The sequence below is a fragment of the Lathyrus oleraceus genome, chromosome 3, assembly GCF_024323335.1.
Source record: "Lathyrus oleraceus cultivar Zhongwan6 chromosome 3, CAAS_Psat_ZW6_1.0, whole genome shotgun sequence".
NCBI lineage: Eukaryota > Viridiplantae > Streptophyta > Magnoliopsida > Fabales > Fabaceae > Lathyrus > Lathyrus oleraceus.
Window position 1 is genome coordinate 230589069 of NC_066581.1, and position 21860 is coordinate 230610928.

The 21860-nt window shown below is 36.0% G+C and overlaps 1 protein-coding gene across 1 annotated transcript; it reads right to left on the bottom strand.

Annotated features, from left to right (window-relative positions):
- Positions 1-9002: 9002 nt before the first annotated feature.
- LOC127130585 (vegetative cell wall protein gp1-like) lies at positions 9003-9710 on the bottom strand. Its single transcript, XM_051059565.1, has one exon. It carries the CDS (start codon positions 9708-9710, stop codon positions 9003-9005), a length of 708 nt encoding a protein of 235 aa, XP_050915522.1.
- Positions 9711-21860: the final 12150 nt, after the last annotated feature.

The following is a 21860-nucleotide window of genomic DNA, read 5'->3' on the forward strand; positions in this document are numbered from 1 at the left end:
TAGACTGCCTAACATTCATTTGTGGACTTATTGCAATGATTTTATGGGCCTATGCGCGCCCATGAACCCATGCATCATCAATGACCAAATTTGGAAAGTGATTTCAAGTGTGCAAATATCATAGGTTTCAGCTATAAATAGAGCCTCAAATGCTCAGCAATCAACACACATTCACGCCATCTTTGATCCGTTATCTCTAACCTTCACTTTGCAAAGGATAAACCAAAGAAATTCATTTGAATTTGAGGTTGAATTTCCACTGTTTTGAATTTTAAATCTCCAGGAATCCACGGCCTTATAAGCATTCAATCCTTCTTCTGCAAGCATTTGGAGTGAGAACAAGCACGAGCAAGATCAAGATCAGTTGAATTCAGACCTCCATTGGAGGTATTTTCTAGAAATTTTGATCTCTTCGATTCTCTCAAATTCTTGCTCAGTTTTATTGATTCTTTGGTTGTCTGAAGTCCTACCAATATAGGCAAGAAGATTGAGTTGCTTTGAGACCAAATCGAAGCAACTCAGTTCATGTACCTAAATTTCAACTCCATGCATCTCTCAATATACTTGGAGTTAGAGTGAATTGAGGCCAGATTCGAACTCAGTGCCATTTTTACTTTGAAATCATGTCCTTGTTTTTATCTTTGGTGATGGTTGAAGGTGGACCAGTCCGGTGAAGTCCACCGGAGAAGAACACCGGAGCTACAGCTCCGGCCATGCACTGGCATGTCTCGCAGCCACAGGATCCATGTAATTTGTTTTAAATCACGATCGTTCCTTTTGAATACCAATGTTATGGCGCGCTGACTCATGTGCATGGTGGAACGCGTGTTTCTGACCACTTGATCTGCCACCTCAATTAATGAGGGAGATTAAGTGGTCCACGTTTTTTCTGATATTTTAATTTTAATTTTTTATTGCATTATTTTCAATAATTCATATTAAATTCAATATTGATCCCAAAAATATGGGACTTTCACCAAAAAATTCCAAATATTTTTCTCTTTCATATTCTAAATTAAAATTATTTTTTGGATCATTATTAATATTTGTCATGAATTAATTGATTTTACATTTGATTTTAATTGTTTAAAAATATTTTTAAATGTCCAAAAATTATGAAATTTTTTCTCCAAGGTCCTTTGACCTTGTTTGACTTATGATAAATCTCATGGCAATTTCTTTGGTGTTTTGATGAGATTTTAGGAATTGGACAAACCATATTTAATTTAAATGCACTACTTTAGTATTTTTTAATTTGAATAAATGCCAAATAAATTTGTTGACCAATTGTGATGACTTGTTTATGTTTGACTCTTGTTGTTGGACCTTGGTCAAGGTTGATTTGACTTTGTCAAATTAATATCATTGGATTTAGGGGATTGATGGAATGTACATTCCATCTCCCAAAATGAATGGATGATATTAATTTTTTAAAAGTCTTCCTTTGACCAATTTGTGTTTTGATCCATTCCCCTCCCACTTCATCTTATTCCCTTTCTTCATTCATTCATTCCATTTGGCCTATGACATCTCAAAGTCCTAATGCTAGTTGATTGAAAAATTGACATGAGTATGGATGAGATTAGGTCACACCTTTTGCATATTCTTTTTGTGTGTGGTATGTTTCATGAGCATAATCCATTATACTATGTCTCTAACATGCATTAACACCAAAATTCTATTGCCCGACCTCAAATAGTTGTGACTTCTAAATAAGTACAATTACGATTGCTTAACATAGTGCTAAATTTGTGACATAAAACACATAAGCATTCTAGTTAGTGAGATTGTAGGTCTCCCCTCTTTCATGGTATTATGTGGAAACTTGGCCTTCTTTCCTTCCTTTGGAAGATGTTTTGGTTCAAGTATTCATGGTTGTGACAAGTGGGTTGAGTGTTCTCCAAAGAATGTCTTGAAATGAAAAGCAAAAGCAAAACAATACTAACTTCTAACCAATTAACTACTAACTTTTAATTTCAAGCTTTTACTTTAATACAATTTACTTTTAGCACTCTATTTCATTTGCCATTATTCATATCATTCTAATTGTTTATGTTAATGCAATTTTCACTTTGTCCATTTGGACCATATTGTGTGATATAGTTTGCTTGTGTATACTTTGCTTGTTTGTGTGGTCTTTGACCATTAATGTACATAATAATAACAAAAAACCCTAAAAAAAACTTTTGAGTGGACTGTTGGCTTGATCTTGGACAAATGGACTTAGAATCTAGGCAACCTTCCTATGCTAAAGGACTTAGCCAATGCCAACTTGTTAAAGAACCAAGTGCTTGCAATTTGAAATTCATCTGATACATCTTTGAAGACCTCTCTAAGTACATCTGCAACATGATCATTGTGAAGTTGTTATTTTGAACTTGTGACTTGTGGAATTCATCTGTTACATGGGCTATTTTGGAGAAGATCATGGAATGGATAAGCTTGGATGTGGCCATCTTTATTTGATGCATTTCTCTTCAAGATAATATAATTGTGCATTTGTGTGTTGCTTGTTTCTAAAAGTCCAAGGGAATTCTGGGTTTCTATTGACATTCTTGTCTATTGGATTGCTACCCATTTGGTCAGATCTTTTCAACTCTAAACTTTTAATTTTGTACATAGGATAGTCTCTTCATCTTATCCCCATTTCTTTAATTTCAAAATCTCTCCCTCCATTTTTCAAAATCTTCTTTGTGTGAACTACTTTTGTTTTAAACTTTGACCACTTTTGCAAAAAGATAGAAACTTTGGCCTTATGTCATTGCATTTTCAAACTTCTTTTCTTAAATCAAACTTGTAAATAGACTTAACTATACTTGACTTAAACTTTCAAAAATACAAAAAGAACTAACTCATTCAAACCATTTTTAGGCCTTTGTGCCTTTCAAACTTAATTTTTATTTAAAATAATGCATCCACTTTGGAATTTGTATCACGAACTACGAGGTTTTGATCCCTCATTTTTATGTTGGTATGTAGGCACAAGACCGAAGGTCTTGTCAAACACAAAAATATAATCAATGAATTCTTTTCTCATCCCCCCATTCTATTTGTTTGTAAACATCACTTCATACCAAGTATATACGCACACAAAAAGGGCTCCCTAGGAGTACCTAGGACACTTTGGGTGCTAACACCTTCCCTCTGTGTAACCAACCCCCTTACCTGTAATCTCTGACATTTTATTAGTTTTGATTTGAAAACTTCTTACTTTTTGGGTTTTGTTCGTACTTTTTTCCCTTTTCCTTTGGAAACAATAAAAGTGCGGTGGCGACTCTTGTTATTTGATCTCTAGCTTGTCAATAGCTTGATGATCATGAATTTACCGCTACAGGCGTCTTGTCTTAAGGTGATGTAAAGCAATGCTTCGTCCATAATTGTTGAGTTGAGGTAAGTGACTTTTTTCCGATTGTTGATTTGTAAATCCATTCGATGTGTGGTATACGTCCTCTCTTCATCTGTTTTGGGTAAAATAATGTTTCTCGTCGATTAATACAATATAGCTTTCGCTAAAATTGACCAACAAACAAACATTTTTCTACCCAGAACTACGTAAGCCTTGAGTTCTCTAGTGCACCCGGAGATACTTAGGAGCAGGATTTGTAAATCTTGTCAGGCCCATTAATAAAAAACTTAGGTTTAGTCCCCTTCATTGAAAAAATCCAAAAATATATTCACTTTTCTTTTGACCATATTATTCTTTCCCTCATAATAACTTGAGAAGTCTAACATTTCTAAGCTAACACATATGTGCACAATTAACCTAATGGTTCCCGTTGAGTACAACAGACGTGAGGGGTGTTAATACCTTTCCGTTGTGTAATCGACTCCCGAACCCTGATTTGGTTGCGAGACCAATATCATTGTCGTTCTTTCTTGGGTTTTATCGATATTTCCCCTTTCCTTTTTTAGGAATAAATAAAGTTCGGTGGCGACTATGTTCAGTCCATCATTGCGAGTGTGCGATTGCGCTTCGCTTAGTCGTGTTCTCACTTTTTGAGGTGCGACAACTATCAATAACTGCCTTCCATGAACATGCAATTACTAGTCACTAAGATTCGTTAGAGAACATGGGATAATGATTTTCAACAATTTTAAAGTGCTGACGATGTGGTATTGCATTGGAGAATGAGTTGCATGCATTCGAAGACGTGTCAATTCTTTGGGAATAAACTATAAAAAAAAATATTTTTATTTTAGTATATACAAAGCATCATATAGTGTAATCGAGGTCACAAATTTTGTATAATTTCTCTATAGAAGTAGAGCGCCCAAGCCAAAGTGTGAAACAATTTGTAAGTAATATGTGATTTTACGTCCTTTTTTCTTTATACTTTTTTATATTTCCTTAATTGAAACACATTTTTCTTGTCATTTACTGCATTTATTTAATGTTGTTTACTTTAAACTTCATTTACTTTACTTCAAGCTTTATTGTCTTTAATGTTTACTTTTACATTGTCTACACGCAAACGTTCATAGTCACATCATACATATAGTTTCTTGTAAACGTGTTTGCACAAATATACTTCCGAGATTTTTCGAGTTAATCTTAAATACTTTCAAACTTTTGATTGTTTGCCAAAAACACTTGCAAACAAATTGGCACGCCTAGTGGGACGCGTTTTGTGCAAAAAAAATCTTTTATAAGACACTATCATATTATTTACTTTGTTTTATCATTGAAATATTTTCAATGTCTGAGGTCATATGCATTTGAGGAGTGGTAGGATCTTAGCAAAAATGGTTAACCCAAAAAACACTTCTCGTGCCCAAAACGATGCTCCATACCCTGAACTAATGGTTACTATGACAGTTGGTACAATTGGTACAATGAATAATATCGGAGTCACATGCCCCATGTTATATCCGGTAGCGAATTCTACCTCGATGCCAGTAGTGGTGGCTACTTTATCGTTGGTAACAAGCGTGCCAACCTCTCCTAGACCTACTTTAAAAGTTGTGGAGTTACAAAGTCACACTTCGACGTTTGCGGATAATGTTACAACAATAGCATTACTCTTCAATCCGCATTTGGTGTCAGGATCTATCATAAACAACCCTAGTCGAATGGGGAAACCATAAAGGGGTTTCGATATGGTCCTTATATAATGCAAACCTTAACTAGTGATTGATCTCTAGCGACTATGAGGCAAAAAATGGATGAGAGTAACCATAAGACGGTGAACATGTTGACACAACAAATATGTACGATGTCTCATCCCTTGATTTAAAACACAATCCAAAGTTACCAGCAGCTAGCCCATCAGATGGGTAGAATTAATGAATTTTTTGGGGCACCTTCAGCGTCAATTGTGCCACCACCTATTAATCAAGTTCTCATCGAACAACTTCCACCTAAGATAGGCGAAAGGAACCAAGGTGGAAGTGTGGAGAGTAGTTAGAGGCTAGTAGAGTTCGATTAAATTATTAGAGTTTATTGTGATCATTAAAGTAATAGTATTTTATTATATTTACTTAATTTAATAGAAAATATAAAGTTTGGGGCCAAAGTGTAATTTATGAGGAGTGTAATGGAGGAAGGAGTAAAGGGAATAAAAGTTTGGGCCAGAATTGGAATTATAATAACATTTATCCTAATGATATAAATTAGAAGCATAACCTAGTTTGAAGGAGTTGTATCAGTACATATAACCAGAAACTTGAAAATAGAGAAGAGGATAGAAAAGGGAAAGAGAAAGCTTAGAGCTTGGAGGGGATTAGAGGATCAAAAATCAGAATTCTTGCATTGTTAATAAGATAACCATGTAAATGGGATAACTATCTCAATAACGGGTATATGCATGAGGGGTATAATTGAGGAATACTTAACCTCCAATAGGGCATTGGTTTTTTTAACATAATTCTACTATTGATGATTGATTTGTTGTATGTGATGATGATTGGTGTGAAATTTATGTGCTATAATGTACGACAAACTCTGTTTTGATGAATTAACATGTATTCACCATTGTTGTTATTTTGAAGGTTTATGGAATAGTATGATTTTATGAAAACCATGAATTAAAAGCGTTGATTTGATTAAATTCGATGTTCTTAGTGCATATATAACATGTGTGAAACTTTTTGGATCTATTCGGTATGCCTGGATTGAGAAATAAGAGTTTTGCATTGCACTCCATTCAAAAAGACAAATTATGCAGGTTATAGTGTGCTAACGGGTGTCACCCTGGTGACGGGTAACCCGTCAAACTGCCCAAGCTGATTTTCCAAGCCGGTAGTCACTTAGGTGATGTCCTGAAGTATTGAGGTTGGTAACATGCGCCACGACCGTAACGGGTAACCTGTCGTGAATCTACAGTGGACACATATACATAATTTTGATGATATTAAGTTGTTGGCTTTCATTCTTCAACTTTTATGGTTGTTTTGGGTACTATTAAACACTGTTAACTATTGTTTAAATGTTGTCTTAGTTTGACTTAACGATTAAACATGATTTTAATCAAAATATATGAAGTATTTGATTAATGATGAATGTGTGCACACATAATGATGATGTTGTGTTAATTGTTGTGATTTGTGATGATAGTATGTTGTTGTCTGAGCATGAATTATTTGTTTAATTATGGGTATGTTGTTGTAGGATGATAGATCAGGAGGGGGGCTATTATCGATGGATCAGTGCATGCTTTGTTTATTATCGGGAGGGGACTTTAAACATTATGTTGTTTTTGCATTGACGTGTTCTGACATGCATTCATTATGCATTTGTTGTTGATCAAAGAGGCAAGTTACAATCCGAGCAGGGTGGATTGGTGACTTGTCCCAAATCCGAGCAGGGTGGGTTCAGGATTTGAGTAGGGCGAACCTGGTTCCTAAGTTAACCAATTGATGATGATAAGGATTAACCCTTACGCTTGTATTGGAAGAGGTAAGCCTTGACCACAGGGGACTGAAGCAAGCATGCAGAGTAGCATGTATGCCCTTATATTCTTGTGGGAATGGAATGAAGGTGAGAAAAACAAGAAGGGGGGGGGGTTGAATTGTTATAGGAATTAAAAGCTTTTTCAAAAAATAGAACACACAAAATTTTATACTGGTTCACTTAGAAAGCAAAGCTACTCCAGTCCACCCGACCAAGGTGATTTCGCCTTCAAAAAGGACTTAATCCACTAATCTTGAAAGATTACACAACCAATCATCCAAGAGAATGATCTCTTAGCCCTCTCAAGTATACAGACTACGCAGAGTCCCTTGAGGAACAAAAATAATTTAAGCAAAATAGAGTTGTAATGTAAAGCGCTTCTAAGAGTAAGCAAGTATTACAGAAAAGTATTAGAACAAGAGTTTTCACGTAAGAGCAGCAGCTCGTGAAAAATGAGAGAATATGAATGAAGTTTCTGTGCGTTTAAGATGCATCTCTCTAGTGAGGTAAACTGTCCTTTATATAGTAGTTGAGAAGGACCGTTGGAGTGATGACAGAATCTTGGTCTTTGATGAGCATTCAATGTCATTACTTCTGTGTTTCTTTCTATAACCATTTTGTCTCCCTTTTAAATTCTTTCTTAAAATACTTCTTTTCCATAGTGAGAATCATTTTCGTTATGCTTTCTGGACTTGTGAATCTTTATCAGAGTCTTGATGTACCAGAGTTATTCTTTAGAGGATGATCACGTCTGAATTTATCAGAGCTTCTCAGAGTACTAGTTTTCTTAAGTATCGAAGTCTACGACCAGTAGTTTGTTGGAGCTTCTGGTTCTTTTTGTTGTCTTTCTTTGATCAGAATCAAAACTTCTTGGACGCACTTCTTCCTTACCGGCGTCTGATGCTCTAGCACTTTGTATCTGACAAATGTTTGTATCTGATAAGAGATCAGAATCCTTCGTTACTGTTCAGAGTCCTGCATGAATGTTCAGAGTCCTGCATACTTAGAAAAAATCTCGTTAGAGTGCCATTTTTGGTTTCATCCTTTGTTATCATCAAAATCTTAGAAATCTATTGAAGAACCAGTTTTGTTCTTACAATCTCCCCCTTTTTGATAATGACAAAACAATTTAATTTGGAGATGAAACATTTTAAGAAAAGAGTGTTAGATCAGATTTATAGTGAGCTCCCCCTGAGTTAGATATGGGAGTTCAGAAGTTCTTACCGGACCTTCCATGACTTTTGTGTTTCTAGTTACTTTCCTGCATATCTTTAAGACATAATGTTTGCAGAGTTTGAAAGGAATTAGAGATGTTTTCATCAGAGCTGTTTTTAGTTCTCCCCCTTTTTGTCAGAATTAAAAAGACTTAGCAAAAAATAATAGCAAGAGGTTGATATTTGACAAGTAATATTTACAGAAGCAAGAAACGCAGAAAGCAAACATGGAAACACAAAGCAACAAGCAGAGTAGATAAAAGCAACAAGCAAATCAAAAAGAATAAAGAAAGTCCTAGGTGCCTAAGGGTTTGGAGGTGGAGGCATCCTCTGGAGCAGCTGGGACAGCATGTTCTGAATGTTGACATTGACAGAGTCCTGTTGGTCCAGTCTGACTCGAACTACCTGTTGTTCTTTCTGCAGCTCTTCAAGAGTCTTCAGGACCAGAGGGACGAAGGTGGAGGACTCCCCCTGGGTCAGTGCATCGTTTCTGACCTTGGCAGCAGACTCTTCAGCAAGACGGACTGCTTCTTCAGCGGCAACTTTGGCTTTTGCCTCAGCTTCAGCAGCAGCATCATCAGCAAGAGCTTTGGTTTCAGCTTCTTTGATCATCTGAAGTTCTTCTTGCCTTGCTTTCTCTTCAGCTTCCTTTCTTGCCCGCTCCTCAGCTTCTCTGGCTAGACGCTCCTGGAGTCTGATCTCAGCGTCTCTGATGAACTCATTATGGACTTGTTCAGAGAGGCCTTTCAACTTAAAGGCTTCAGAAGTCATCCAACTTATTACTCTGTTCCAGTGAGTCCTTACAACGGAGGGATCATCACTGATGCCAGAGTTGATGGTCAGAGACTTGACCTTGTCAACTGAAACTTCTGCAAAACCCTTAATTGCTTCCTCAAGGGTCAGAAGAGTGGTTTCTGGTTCAAAGGCTTGGGATGGAGAGGTAGGGGGCTTAAGTTAAGTGTGGAAGTTTGTGGGTCAGGGAAAGGAGTTGGTTGGGTTATTTCAGAGTGTTGTGGTTGGGATGGTTGTGGTTCATAGTGGATTGGCTCGGATGGTGGAGAGGTAACTTCTGGTTCAGGGCTAGAGTGTGTTGGTTGTTGAGAGGCCAGAGCACGGTTTTGAAGTTGAGCCAAAGTTAGAGAGTGAGGGTCAGAAGGTTCAGTGTCAGATGAGAGGGTGTAGTACGATGGGGATTGTGGAGATGGTGATGAGGAGGGTGAAGTGGTTTCGTTCAGCATTTCTGCTTTTGAAACAGGTAGAGATGTGGTGGTAAGGTTAAATTTTTGAGAAGGTTGGTTAGATGGTCTAGAGGTTGAGGGAGGAGTTTCAGAGGTTGTGTATATGGGCGAAGGTTGAGGGAGTGAGGAAACAACTGGTTTAATTTTTACAGAAGGAGGGAGAGGTACAGACTTACCAGGTGATCCAACCAGAGGTACTGGAGGTCTTGATCCAGATGGTTCTCCCAGCTTTGCTCTCTTTGCCTGCTTTGTCTTCTTAGATGGTTCTTGTGTCCTCTTTATGAAATCTGGAGGAAATTCGGGCAGCCAGTCTAAGGTGAAATCTGAGATGTCTACTCTTTGTTTGCGCAGATCATCTAAGTAGTACATGACTACCTTTGGAGGGTCGATCTTTGAGAACAGGTAGAGTCCATTTGGGATCTTCCTCTGATCTTTAAGAGCTTCCCAGGAGGTGTCCAGAGTTGGTTTGACCCTTACTTGATTAATAATTCCCATGCTCTTCAGATTGCGAGCGTTCAGAGGTCTTCCAGTATCTATCATCACGTCTTCCATGAGTCTGAACTGTATCAGATGGTCCACGAGGCCACTTTCAATCATCACGTCAGATATAAGTCTCCCCAGAGGAATGTAATTCCTTGTCTTCATGTTGTTTTTGGTATCTTTCACGAAGTCTCTGAGATATTTGAAGAGGAGTGCAGGAAGGCAGAGCTTCAGACCCTTGTGTATGCAGTACAAAATGCATTTCTGGTCTGTGTTGATATAATCTGAGGAGTTTGAGGCTGGCCGGTGATGGATGGTGCCTAAGATGATCTTCATCCATACCCGGAGGTTCTGATGTAGTTCCTTGTTCTTGGAATGCTTGCCTTCAGCATTCTGTTGAAAAATTGTAGGGTTTATCTCATGGGACATATACTTTGCCCTAGGATTGATGTTGTATATGTGTCTTCCTCCAGTCTTCTCCATGCCCAGAAGGGCAGCAATTGATTTTTCTGTGATGACTATCTTGACTCACAAAACATAGGAGACAATGTAGTGATCGTCAGCGTCAGCGAACCTCCAGAATTCTTTCACCAGATTTGTGTAGATTGGGCCATAGAGACGTTAAAAGTAGTTTTCCCACCCTTGCTTCTTCAGTTCATCAGTGAGGTCGACATCATTTCTTCTCATGTTGTCAAAATCCACCAACGTTTCACACAACACTTCCATCTTTTCAAACGGTGTTGCAAGATGGATATGAGGCTCACAATCAAGAATGTGGGGTTCTTTGTAGATGGGAGTGGAGACAACGCGGGTGACTGCTGGGGACTTGAACTTGGAGCTTGCTCAGTTGAGTTCATCTGTTGAGAGAAGTTGTACACAGACTGTTGTTGAGAATCCATGAAGATCGTTGATGAACTTGAAATGAAGGTTGAAGAACTTGAGTAACGCTGCAGAAATGCCTTTGAAAGAGAAAAAAATTGAAGGAGAGGGTTAGGAGTGTTTGTGAGTGAAAAGTGTGCAATTGTGAAATGAAGCGTTTAAATATCCAAATTAGGGCGCATGCAAAACGACACACAAAAATGAGTTTAGCACAAAAACCAAGTACGCACGTTAGAGGGAGAATGATTACAGCTCATAAATGATGTCTAATCCCAAAATCAGCACACTGCTCGAGGAGATCTCAAGAGACTGTTTCTTGATTACTGCTAGACAGTTGTCTAGAAGTTCCAAGGTCAGACGCATGATGCTCCACGTGTTACTTTATCTGATCTTTAGGAATACCAAAGGGTTGGTTCCTGGAGATTTCTAACTCAAATGACTTCTAACTGGTAGTAGCATCAGAGTCAGATGCAGAATCCAACTGTTTACATCAGAGTCTTATTTTTCTATCTCAGAGGCACATTTTATTCAGAACAATTTTGAATGTTTAGATTTTTTAAGATAAAGGAGAATCTATCTTCAGCAAGGAGTTTGGTAAAGATGTCAGCCCATTGATGGTCTATATCAATAAATTTTAACATTACTACCCCTTTCTGAACATAGTCTCTAATGAAATGATGTTTTATTTCTATGTGCTTAGCTCTGGAGTGCAAAATAGGATTCTTACTTAAACATAAGGCAGCAGTATTGTCACAGAAGATAGGAATGTTACTCTCAAAGATTTGAAGATCCTCTAGTTGATTCTTCATCCAGAGCATCTGAGTAGTGCATAATGATGCTGAAATATATTCTGCTTCTGCAGTGGACAACACGATGGTTGATTGTCTTTTGCTGGCCCAGGATATCAAATTCTTTCCCAAGAGCTGACACTTTCCAGATGTACTTTTACGTTCCATTTTGTCGCCTGCGTAATCTGCATCATAATAACCAGAAAGTCTATACTCTGATGTTTTCTCATACATCAGGCTCATGTTAGGAGTTCCTTTCAGATATCTGAGTATTCTTTTAACAGCTGTTAAATGAGATTCTCTAGGATCTGATTAGAATTTGGCATAGAGACAAACACTAAACAGAATATCAGGACGTGTAGCAGTCAGATAGAGAAGAGATCCTATCATACCACGATAGAGCTTCTGACAAACCTTTTGACTAACTTCTTCTTTTTCCAGAATGTAAGTTGGATGCATGGGTGTCTTGGCAGGTTTCCATTCCGCCATTTCGAATTTCTTCAGAATGTCTTTTATGTATTTACTTTGATGAACATAGGTGGCTTCTGAAGCTTGATTGATTTGAATTCCTAGAAAGAACTTTAGTTCTTGCATTAAGCTCATTTCAAATTCTGCCTGCATTAGCTCAGAGAATTCTTGACACACAAAGGGGTTAGCTGAACCAAAGATGATGTCAGCAACATATATCTGGCATATCATGAGGTCATTATTAATGTTTTTACAGAAGAGTGTAGAGTCAACTTTCCCTCTGATAAAATCATGTTCCAGAAGAAAATTACTTAGCCTTTCATACCAAGCTCTAGGAGCTTGTTTTAGTCCGTATAAAGATTTCTTAAGTTTAAAAACATGTTCTGGACAATTTGAATTTTCAAAACCTGGAGGTTGATTGACATACACTTCTTCTAATATATAGCCATTAAGAAATGCACTCTTGGCATCCATTTGATATAGTTTGATAGAATGATTTACAGCGAAAGAAACAAGTAAGTGAATAGATTCTAACCTGGCGACTGGGGCAAAGGTTTCATTGTAGTCAATGCCTTCTTGTTGACTGTACCCTTGAGCCACCAGTCGAGCTTTATTTCTGACGACTTCGCCTTTCTCATTTAGCTTGTTTCTGAACACCCATTTGGTTCCAATAATGTGAGTGCCTTTGGGTTTAGGAACAAGATCCCAGACGTCATTCTTTGAGAATTGATCTAGCTCTTCTTGCATGGCTAGAACCCAATCGTCATCTTGAAGTGCCTCATCACAGGAAGTAGGCTTGATCAGAGATACTAGTCCCATAGGGGTTTCTTCAGGTATCTTGAAGGTTGACCTAGTTCGGATAGGTTCATCTTTGTTTCCCAGAATCAATTCTTCAGATATGTTGGGGCGACGTTTTGATTTCTTTTGGATCGCTAGGGCTTTAGATCCTTCTGAACTTTGTATATCAGATACTTCTGGTGTTTTGATCTTCTCGTCAGAACCTGCAAGAGTAATCTCCAGATCTGCAAGTTTCTCAACTAGCTTTGACTTTTCAGGGTCAAGCTTATCATCAAATATGACGTGAATTGATTCTTCCACAATTTTGGTTTCTGTATTGTTTACTCTGTAGCCTTTAGAGTTCTGAGTATCCTAACATAATACCTTTTTGTGCTTTTGAATCAAACTTATTCAGATGTTCTTTAGTATTCAGAATAAAGCAAGAGCATCCAAACGGATGAAAATAAGAAATGTTGGGTTTTCTTCCTTTACACAGTTCATAGGGAGTCTTTTCCAAAATAGGTCTTATGGAGATTCTATTCTGAATATAACACGTTGTATTTACTGCTTCATCCCAAAAGTCCTTATCCACATTTGTTTCATTGATCATGGTTCTGGACATCTCTTGGAGTGTCATATTCTTCCTTTCTACAACTCCATTTTGTTGTGGAGTTCTAGGACAGGAGAAATCATGGGATATTCCATTAGAGTCAAATAATTCTTCAAAAAAATTATTTTCAAATTCTCCACCATGATCACTTTTGACTCTGATAATTTTAGAGTCAAATTCGTTTTGCACTTTGGAACAGAAGCTCGTGAATACAGAGTGAGACTCACTCTTGTGCTTTAAGAATTTTATCCATGTCCAGCGACTAAAGTCATCAACAAAAACTAGTCCATATTTCTTCCCATTGACTGATGCTGTTTTCATAGGACCAAACAAATCAATGTGAAGAAGTTCCAGAGGCTTAGAGGTAGAAACAATATTTTTCTTTTTAAAAGATGATTTTGAAAATTTTCCTTTCTCACATGCTTCACATAGAGCATCTGAAGAAAACTTCAGCTTGGGTAGACCTCTGACTAACTCGACTTTATTTAGCTGAGACAGCTTTCTCATGCTAATGTGGCCCAAGCGTCTATGCCATACCCATTGCTCTTCATGAACAGACATTAAACATTTTACATTTTGTTCTTTTAAGTCTGAAAGATTTATTTTATAAATATTGTTTTTCCTCTTGCTAATGAATAAGATTGTTCCATTATTCTGATTAATTACTTTACATGTTTTTTGATTGAAGATTACGTCATACCCGTTATCACTTAATTGACTTATTGATAAAAGATTATGCATTAATCCTTCTACATAGAGAACATCAGATATAGAGGGAAGAGTACCATTACCAATAGTTCCGGAGCCTCTGATCCTTCCTTTCTGATTTCCTTTGAAACCTACGAAGCCTGCATCTCTAAGTTCCAGGTTTTGGAACATATACTTTCTTCCCGTCATGCGTCGTGAGCATCCAGAGTCCAGGTACCATGACTGGTGTCTTAACTCTGCTGCATAAGATATCTGTAACATAAACAATCTTATCCTTTAGTACCCAGAATCTTTTGGGTCCTTTGTGATTAGTTTTCCTAGAGTTTCTTAACACTTTGGGTTTTCTAGCATTATCAAAGCGTTTTGCTTGTGTATGTGTATAGTGATAGGAAAACGGAGATTTAGGTTTGTCATTAGTTGAAGTTTTATCTTCACTAGGATCATACCCAATTCCTCTTCTATTGTTCTGATTGACCCCATAAATCATGGATGCCATTCTGCTTCTCTCTTTCCCATTCTTCAGAAACTTTTGAAAAGATTTTTCATATTCATAAATTACTGTGTTTGAAGTTTGTGGAGCTTGAGATAACGCTTCTTCAAGTTTTAAACATTGTTTATTTGTGGAATCTCTTTCTAATGTCAAAGTTCGGTTTTCATCTTTTAGGTCTGAAACTGTTATCTCAAGTTTACCACATTCTTCGAGACTTTCTTCAAGCACCTCTTTTACAGCTTTAAAGTTTTGATTAAGTTTCTGATATGAGTTTAGAGTTTCATATAGGCATGATTCAAGGTCAGATCGAGAAAGATCAGAAAATACCTCTTCGGATTCAGATTCTCCATCTGAAGTTTTCTTGGAGGTGGTAGCCATGAGTGCCACATTTGCCTGTTCATCAGAGTCTGATTCTGATGAGTCAGATCCACTGTCATCCCAGGTAGCCATCAGTCCCTTTTTGGTTCTGAAGGAACTTTTCTTGAAGTTCTCTTTTCTGGAGCTTTCTTTCTTCAACTTGGGACATTCGTTTCTGTAATGACCTGTTTCTTTACATTCATAACAAGTTACATCTTTGTTAGATTTACCTTTTGAAGTTGGTTCTGATCGATCTCCTTTGGATCTTGGTTTTCTGAAGTTATTATTCCTTTTTCTCCAGAGTTGTTTTACTCTTCTAGTTAAAAGGGATAATTCTTCCTCATCGTCAGAATCTTCCTTTTCAGAGTCATCAATGTCTTCTTCTTCAGCCTGGAAGGCTTTGTTTCTATCAGACTTGCGCCTTTCTGATCTGGACTTTAGTGCTACAGACTTGATCTTCTTCTGATGCTCATCTTCCTCCAGTTCTATCTCGTGACTTCTGAGTGAACTGATGAGTTCTTCAAGGCTGATGTTGTTCAGATCCTTTGCTGGTTTTAAGGCTGTGACCATAGGTCTCCATTTCTTTGGCAAGCTTCTGATGATCTTCTTGACATGGTCCGCAGTTGTATATCCTTTATCTAGCACTTTGAGTCCTGCAATTAAAGTTTGGAATCTAGAAAACATTACCTCTACAGCTTCATCGTCCTCCATTTTGAAGGCTTCATATTTCTGGATTAGAGCCAGAGCCTTCGTTTGTTTGACTTGAGAGTTTCCTTCGTGAGTCATCCTAAGGGAGTCAAGTATCTCTTTAGTTGTTTCCCTGTTGGTGATTTTTTCATACTCATTATAGGAAATGGCATTGAGAAGTATCGTTCTGGCTTTGTGATGGTTCTTGAATTCACGCTTCTGATCGTCTGACATTTTGCTTCTGGGAATAACAACTCCAGCATCTGTTACAGGTGGTATGTAGCCAATTGTCACAATGTCCCAGAGATCAGCGTCGTAGCCCAGAAAGAAACTTTCAATTCTGTCTTTTCAATAATCGAATTTCTCTCCATCAAAGACTGGAGGTTTAGCATTGTAACTATTTCTTTCATTGGTGTTGGCCATAGTTTTTCTCGCTCTGGATCTCTCTACAGTGTTAAGTGTTTGATTAGAAAATCAATGACAATGTCGTAGCTCTGATACCAACTGAAGGTGAGAAAAACAAGAAGGGGGGGGGGGGGGGTTGAATTGTTTTAGGAATTAAAATCTTTTTCAAAAAATAGAACACACAAAATTTTATACTGGTTCGGTTAGAAAACAAAGCTACTTTAGTCCACCCGACCAAGGTGATTTCGCCTTCAAAAAGGACTTAACCCACTAATCTTGAAAGATTACACAACCAATCATCTAAGAGAATGATCTTTTATCCCTCTCAAGTATACAGACTACGCAGAGTCCCTTGAGGAACAAAAATAATTTAAGCAAAATAGAGTTGTAATGTAAAGCGCTTCTAAGAGTAAGCAAGTATTACAAAAAAGTATTAGAACAAAAGTTTTCACGTAAGAGCAGCAACTCGTGAAAAATGAGAGAATATGAATGAAGTTTCTGTGCATTGCAGATGTATCTCTCTAGTGAGGTAAACTGTCCTTTATATAGTAGTTGAGAAGGACCGTTGGCGTGATGACAAAATCTTGGTCTTTGATGAGCATTCAATGCCATTACTTATGTGTTTCTTTCTATAACCATTTTGTCTCCCTTTTAAATTCTTTCTTAAAATACTTCTTTTCCATAGTGAAAATCATTTTCGTTATGCTTTCTGGACTTGTGAATCTTTATCAGAGTCTAGATGTACCAGAGTTATTCTTCAGAGGATGATCACGTCTGAATTTATCAGAGCTTCTCAGAGTACTAGTCTTCTTAAGTATCGGAGTCTATGACTAGTAGTTTGTTGGAGCTTCTGGTTCTTTTTGTTGTCTTTCTTTGATCAGAATCAGAACTTCTTGGACGCACTTCTTCCTTAGCGGCGTCTGATCCTTTAGCACTTTGTATCTGACAAATGTTTGTATCTGATAAGAGATCAGAATCCTTCGTTACTATTCAGAGTCCTGCATGAATGTTCAGAGTTCTGCATACTTAGAAAAAATCTCGTTAGAGTGCCATTTTTGGTTTCATCCTTTGTTATCATCAAAATCTTAGAAATCTATTGAAGAACCAGTTTTGTTCTTACATGGAAAGCCAGTAAGTCAGAAAAACAATGTGTTCCTGAGCATCGACTCAATCTGTTGAACCCTAGTGATCCTCTATGAAGGAGCTATAAGGAATTATTACGAAGGTAAAACCAGGTTTTATCTTTTTTTGTTTAAGGCTCGAAAGCTTCTCCAGTTGGTCGAAGGAAAACTATAGTAGCAATGTCGAAGAGGGTGGAAGTTATCATCCCACAAGGAAGGTGGAATGTGTTGGTCGATGTGTCCCAAAAGAACGTAGCAAAAATAAGAATGTGGGAATTGTACAAGGGACCAACTCGTAACAACTGGAATAGATAAAAAATGCCTAAATCCCTCCAAAAGTCCTTCTTTTTATCTTCAACCTTATTTATCCATTTGATGTAATCCTCAGTTAGACGACAAGAACTGAACACCCTGTTCTTAAAGAAGTTGAAGTTAAATGGTTCACCAACGAACATCAAGGGTTTGTAATAAGGGTAAGTGGGAAAGAATTCCTAAAGCATCTGAGGTTTCTTGATGTGTCTGGGGAGTGGACCCATGAATGCATGCACAGAGCCATCAAGAGTGTAAGGGATGAGAGAAGAACGATACCATAAGTTCCTTCTTCCATCCTTCATGGGAGATTCAGGGATGTAGGCACGGTCATTGACATATAGTGGTGTATCAATCTCAGCATTGAAAGGAGGATGAGACTGATATTTATGCACCATTATGGTAGATGAAAGTTTCTTGAAGAAAATCTTAGTGAAGAAGAAGGAAAATTGTAAGGGAAAACTCTCAAATATTCTTCTTTGTCTAAGTTGCAGAAATATGGAAGTGTGAGAGTAAAGAAAACATTGAGGGGTAGCATGTTAAATACCCAAAGGAGAAAACATTTTAGTTTTTTTCCCTCTAAATGAACTTAACCACGTGGCATGTTTGAGTCGACATATGGCGTCTGGAAGGTCATGGGGAAAGATGAAAATGGAATTAAGAGAATTTTTCTTGATTTCATTTTTAATTAAAGCTCTTAGGAAATAGGGAGTGATCATGATCAATTTCACACGTGTTTGTGACGTGACATGTAACACCCTAAAACCCCAAATTTTAATTTTAAAGAAAAATTCACATGTAGGATGTGACTTCACCAAACACTCATACATAAACATACAACTTTAATAATTCAAAGCAGAAATTAAAAGAAAACATAATATAGTCTCAATTAAAACATCATTGAAAAACTCCATGAATATGAGATACAACTCAATACATCAAAACATAAGCGACTTGTTCCCCGATGTTACAGAACCAACGCATTATTTGAACTAAAATAAAAATAGTAAATGCTAAGAGGGCATCAAAGTCATCCTACAGTCATCACAAGCTATCACTCCTGCTAATTACCTGTACAAATATTGCACGTAGCCATCCAACAAACAAAAAAGGGATGAGAATACATTTACAAATAATAATAGTGAAATTTAGCAACAGGATGATAATACGAACATATCATTAATGTTAAAACACAAACACAATTATAAATACATGCAGAGATATCATTCTCAATATATGCAATGCTAGTATGCACCACCTCTTTCACCTATATGCATGTGGTACCAAGTTTGTGGATATCAGAGATATGTTACTGATTTTTATCCATGCTCTCTAGCCCCTCACCTGAACCGACGATCCAACCAAATGGATGTGAGACCCGCCTCTGGTCCCTCAATTGCACCAACGATTCGACCAAATGGATATGAGGTCACTAAAATAGACCGAAGTCTCACCTAACTCCAAAATATATGCATGCATGATAATATAGACAAACAAACATGCAACTCAATAATCATCCAAGGTCATCTCAACATCATACATAAAAAAATGTTTTATATATGAACCAAACTGTTTGTCAATAATCAAGTCATCATTGTAATCCCATCGGATCACTAATCACAACACCATATAATTTATTTAATCAATTATAAACAATTCCAAATGAGTAATGACTCTGAAGTACTCAAAGTGTTCTAAAGTATTGAAAGGAGTTCTAAGAGTAACATTGATTCTGACGTTCTTAAAATAAAATCTCATTTGGTCTTAAAATAAAATTATGAAATATACAACAAAATTTGACAATTTCTTCACGTTCCTATGTCGCTCCCAACGATCGCTTTTTAAAATTGTAATTCTCACGACAACTTCCCAATTTTTTTTTATCTTTTCCTGTTACCCTAATTGTAAACCTCGCATTAGTTAATTATTATTAATAAAATAATTCTAATTAAATAATTATTCCAAAGAAAATAAATATTTTTGTTATTATTAATAAAATGTCATAATTAATTAGTTATTTAATTATAATCTTTATTTATTTTATCAAAAAGAAAAATAACACTTTTATTATTTAAACATTTTATTTTAAATAATTATTTAATAAAAATACTCATTAAAATAATTATAATTATTTCTAATTTTTTCGATTGTCATTTGTTCAACCCTCAAGTCCCAATTAACATTTTCACCCTCATTGTTTCATACACCCTTAAGTAATAAGGTTAATATATTTTTAACAATAGAGTATTATTTCTATTATAATTAAATAATCAATTCCATTAATTAAATTATTTCAATAAATCATATTTTACTGAATATTGTAACACTTTAATTTTTTTAACTAAATAAATATTCCAATTAAATAATATTTTGATTAAATAATATATTTAATTAAATAAATATTTAACTATCACTATATGATTTATTTTTAGAACTATAATTATTTCAATTATTACTGAATGATTAAAATTATCTAATATTTCATTATTTAATCAATTTATAATTCTAACACTTATTTATTTTATAAAATTCTAATTCTCAATTATTTAATAATTAAACTCTAAAATAACTATTTTATTTTTAATTCCCCCAATCCACTAGTTCTCTCCGGATACTCAATCATCTAATTATTTCTATTAAACTACTTAATTCTATTTTTCTTCACCACTCCAAAATACTCATATTCCTATAATTTAATTAAATTATCAAAATATCCCTAAATCCTACAAAACCCGAACATAACTTAAATAGTCAAATCATTCAAGCAGTACACATATAAACACTCAAATAATTAGATTAAAATTAATAATCTAAAAATCGGGTGTTACATGACATTTTGGCTTAAACGGGTCATAATGACCATAGAATAATAATTAAATATTGTGACGTTCTATTGAAGTGACATGCGCAGACTAGGCAAACAGTGTCAAAAGATTACAAAAATGCTACCTTTCTTTCATCTGGTCATATGATCGAAAGTATCATTTTTCGGGGCATTTGTTAGCCTGAGATTTTTACTTAGTAGGAAAAGTAAAATGAATGCTAAAATGAGTTACACATTAGTGAAATGCTAAGTGTTAGCATTGATCGGTAGAAGTTGCCAACAATGCTACGTCGACTAAGGTTTCTCAACTGGTATCTTGGGACGTGGTTTGGAAGAATCTCAATAGTAGATCTTGAGATATGGTTTGGAGAAATCTCAGGAACATACTTGGGTAAGCACTCAACACCATGTCGAGGTCGAGACTTTCGACAAGCCCAGAAGATTTAGAAAATTGAGGAAAGAAAAAATAGAAGGGACTTAGCACTATCAACAATTGCCTTTGACACACAATCAATTACTAGTCACTAAGAGCAGTTATAGAACGTACGATAATAATTTTCAGTAGTTTCAAAGTGTTGACAACGTGGAAGTGCATTGGAGGTGTCACACCCTAATTTTCCCTTAATTTAATAAATCGATACATACATCGTAACTTTTGCATCATATACATATCACACCATGCATTCTTTCCGCATAATACCTAAAATGTCTACCATAATAAAATTTTGATTTTATAGGCAAACCGGTTGAATCGTTTCTCAAATGTATGTAAAATTATCGGGCGGAAAATTTTAAGATCGAGCTTGCAGATGTTAGTTTTATAAATCTACGGTTCGCGTAGTTTTAAATTGACGTGCTCGTTTTCTTTTTTTTGACTCCTTTTTCGGTCGCATTTTGATTAGCATGAAATTTTTCAACATGATATTTTTTACTTCAAAATTTGATCAAAACTTGTCTGTTTTCCAAAGTGTTATTCCGCGTTGATCGTTTTTATGGATTCAGTTTAATTTTTCGAACATTTTTGCGCTCGATTTTTATTCATTTTTAATTATTTTATATTTTATTTTTAGCCAAAATAATCCGATAAATTAATTAGATTTCATCAGATATTTAGTTTGAATTTATTTTATTTTTTTCAAAAAATTAATTATCTAAACCTATTTTTAAAATAAATAAAAAACAGAGAATGATAATAAAAAGAATAGAAATAAGAGAATAGAAGAGAAGAAATTTATGTCAAATATCAAACCAATCCAAATGCATCACAAGAACCAGATTCAGAAGGAAATAAGGACATGCGTCCTCCTCCATGCAATGACACTCTCAAACGTATCAAAGGGGGCGACATCAATGCTAACGTCCCCCACTCAATTGAAAACGGAATGAAAAAAGAACAAGTTGGCAACACGTTGACAACTAATGATTTTCAGCAAATATATCTCTTAATTTAAAACAAGGAAAAGAAGATACCTCTCTCATCCTCTCCATATATTAATAATGCTCTCTTCTCTCATCTTCATTGGAGGATTTCTTTTTCTCTCTGCAGAAGATAAACTGAAAAACCATATATATTTCTTCTCCCACTCACTCTCATAACCAATACTCTCTCTCCCTGC

Excerpts from the sequence above, each read along its gene's own strand:
- LOC127130585 (XM_051059565.1), bottom strand. The coding sequence starts at position 9,710 with ATGTACTACTTAGATGATCTGCGCAAACAAAGAGTAGACATCTCAGAT.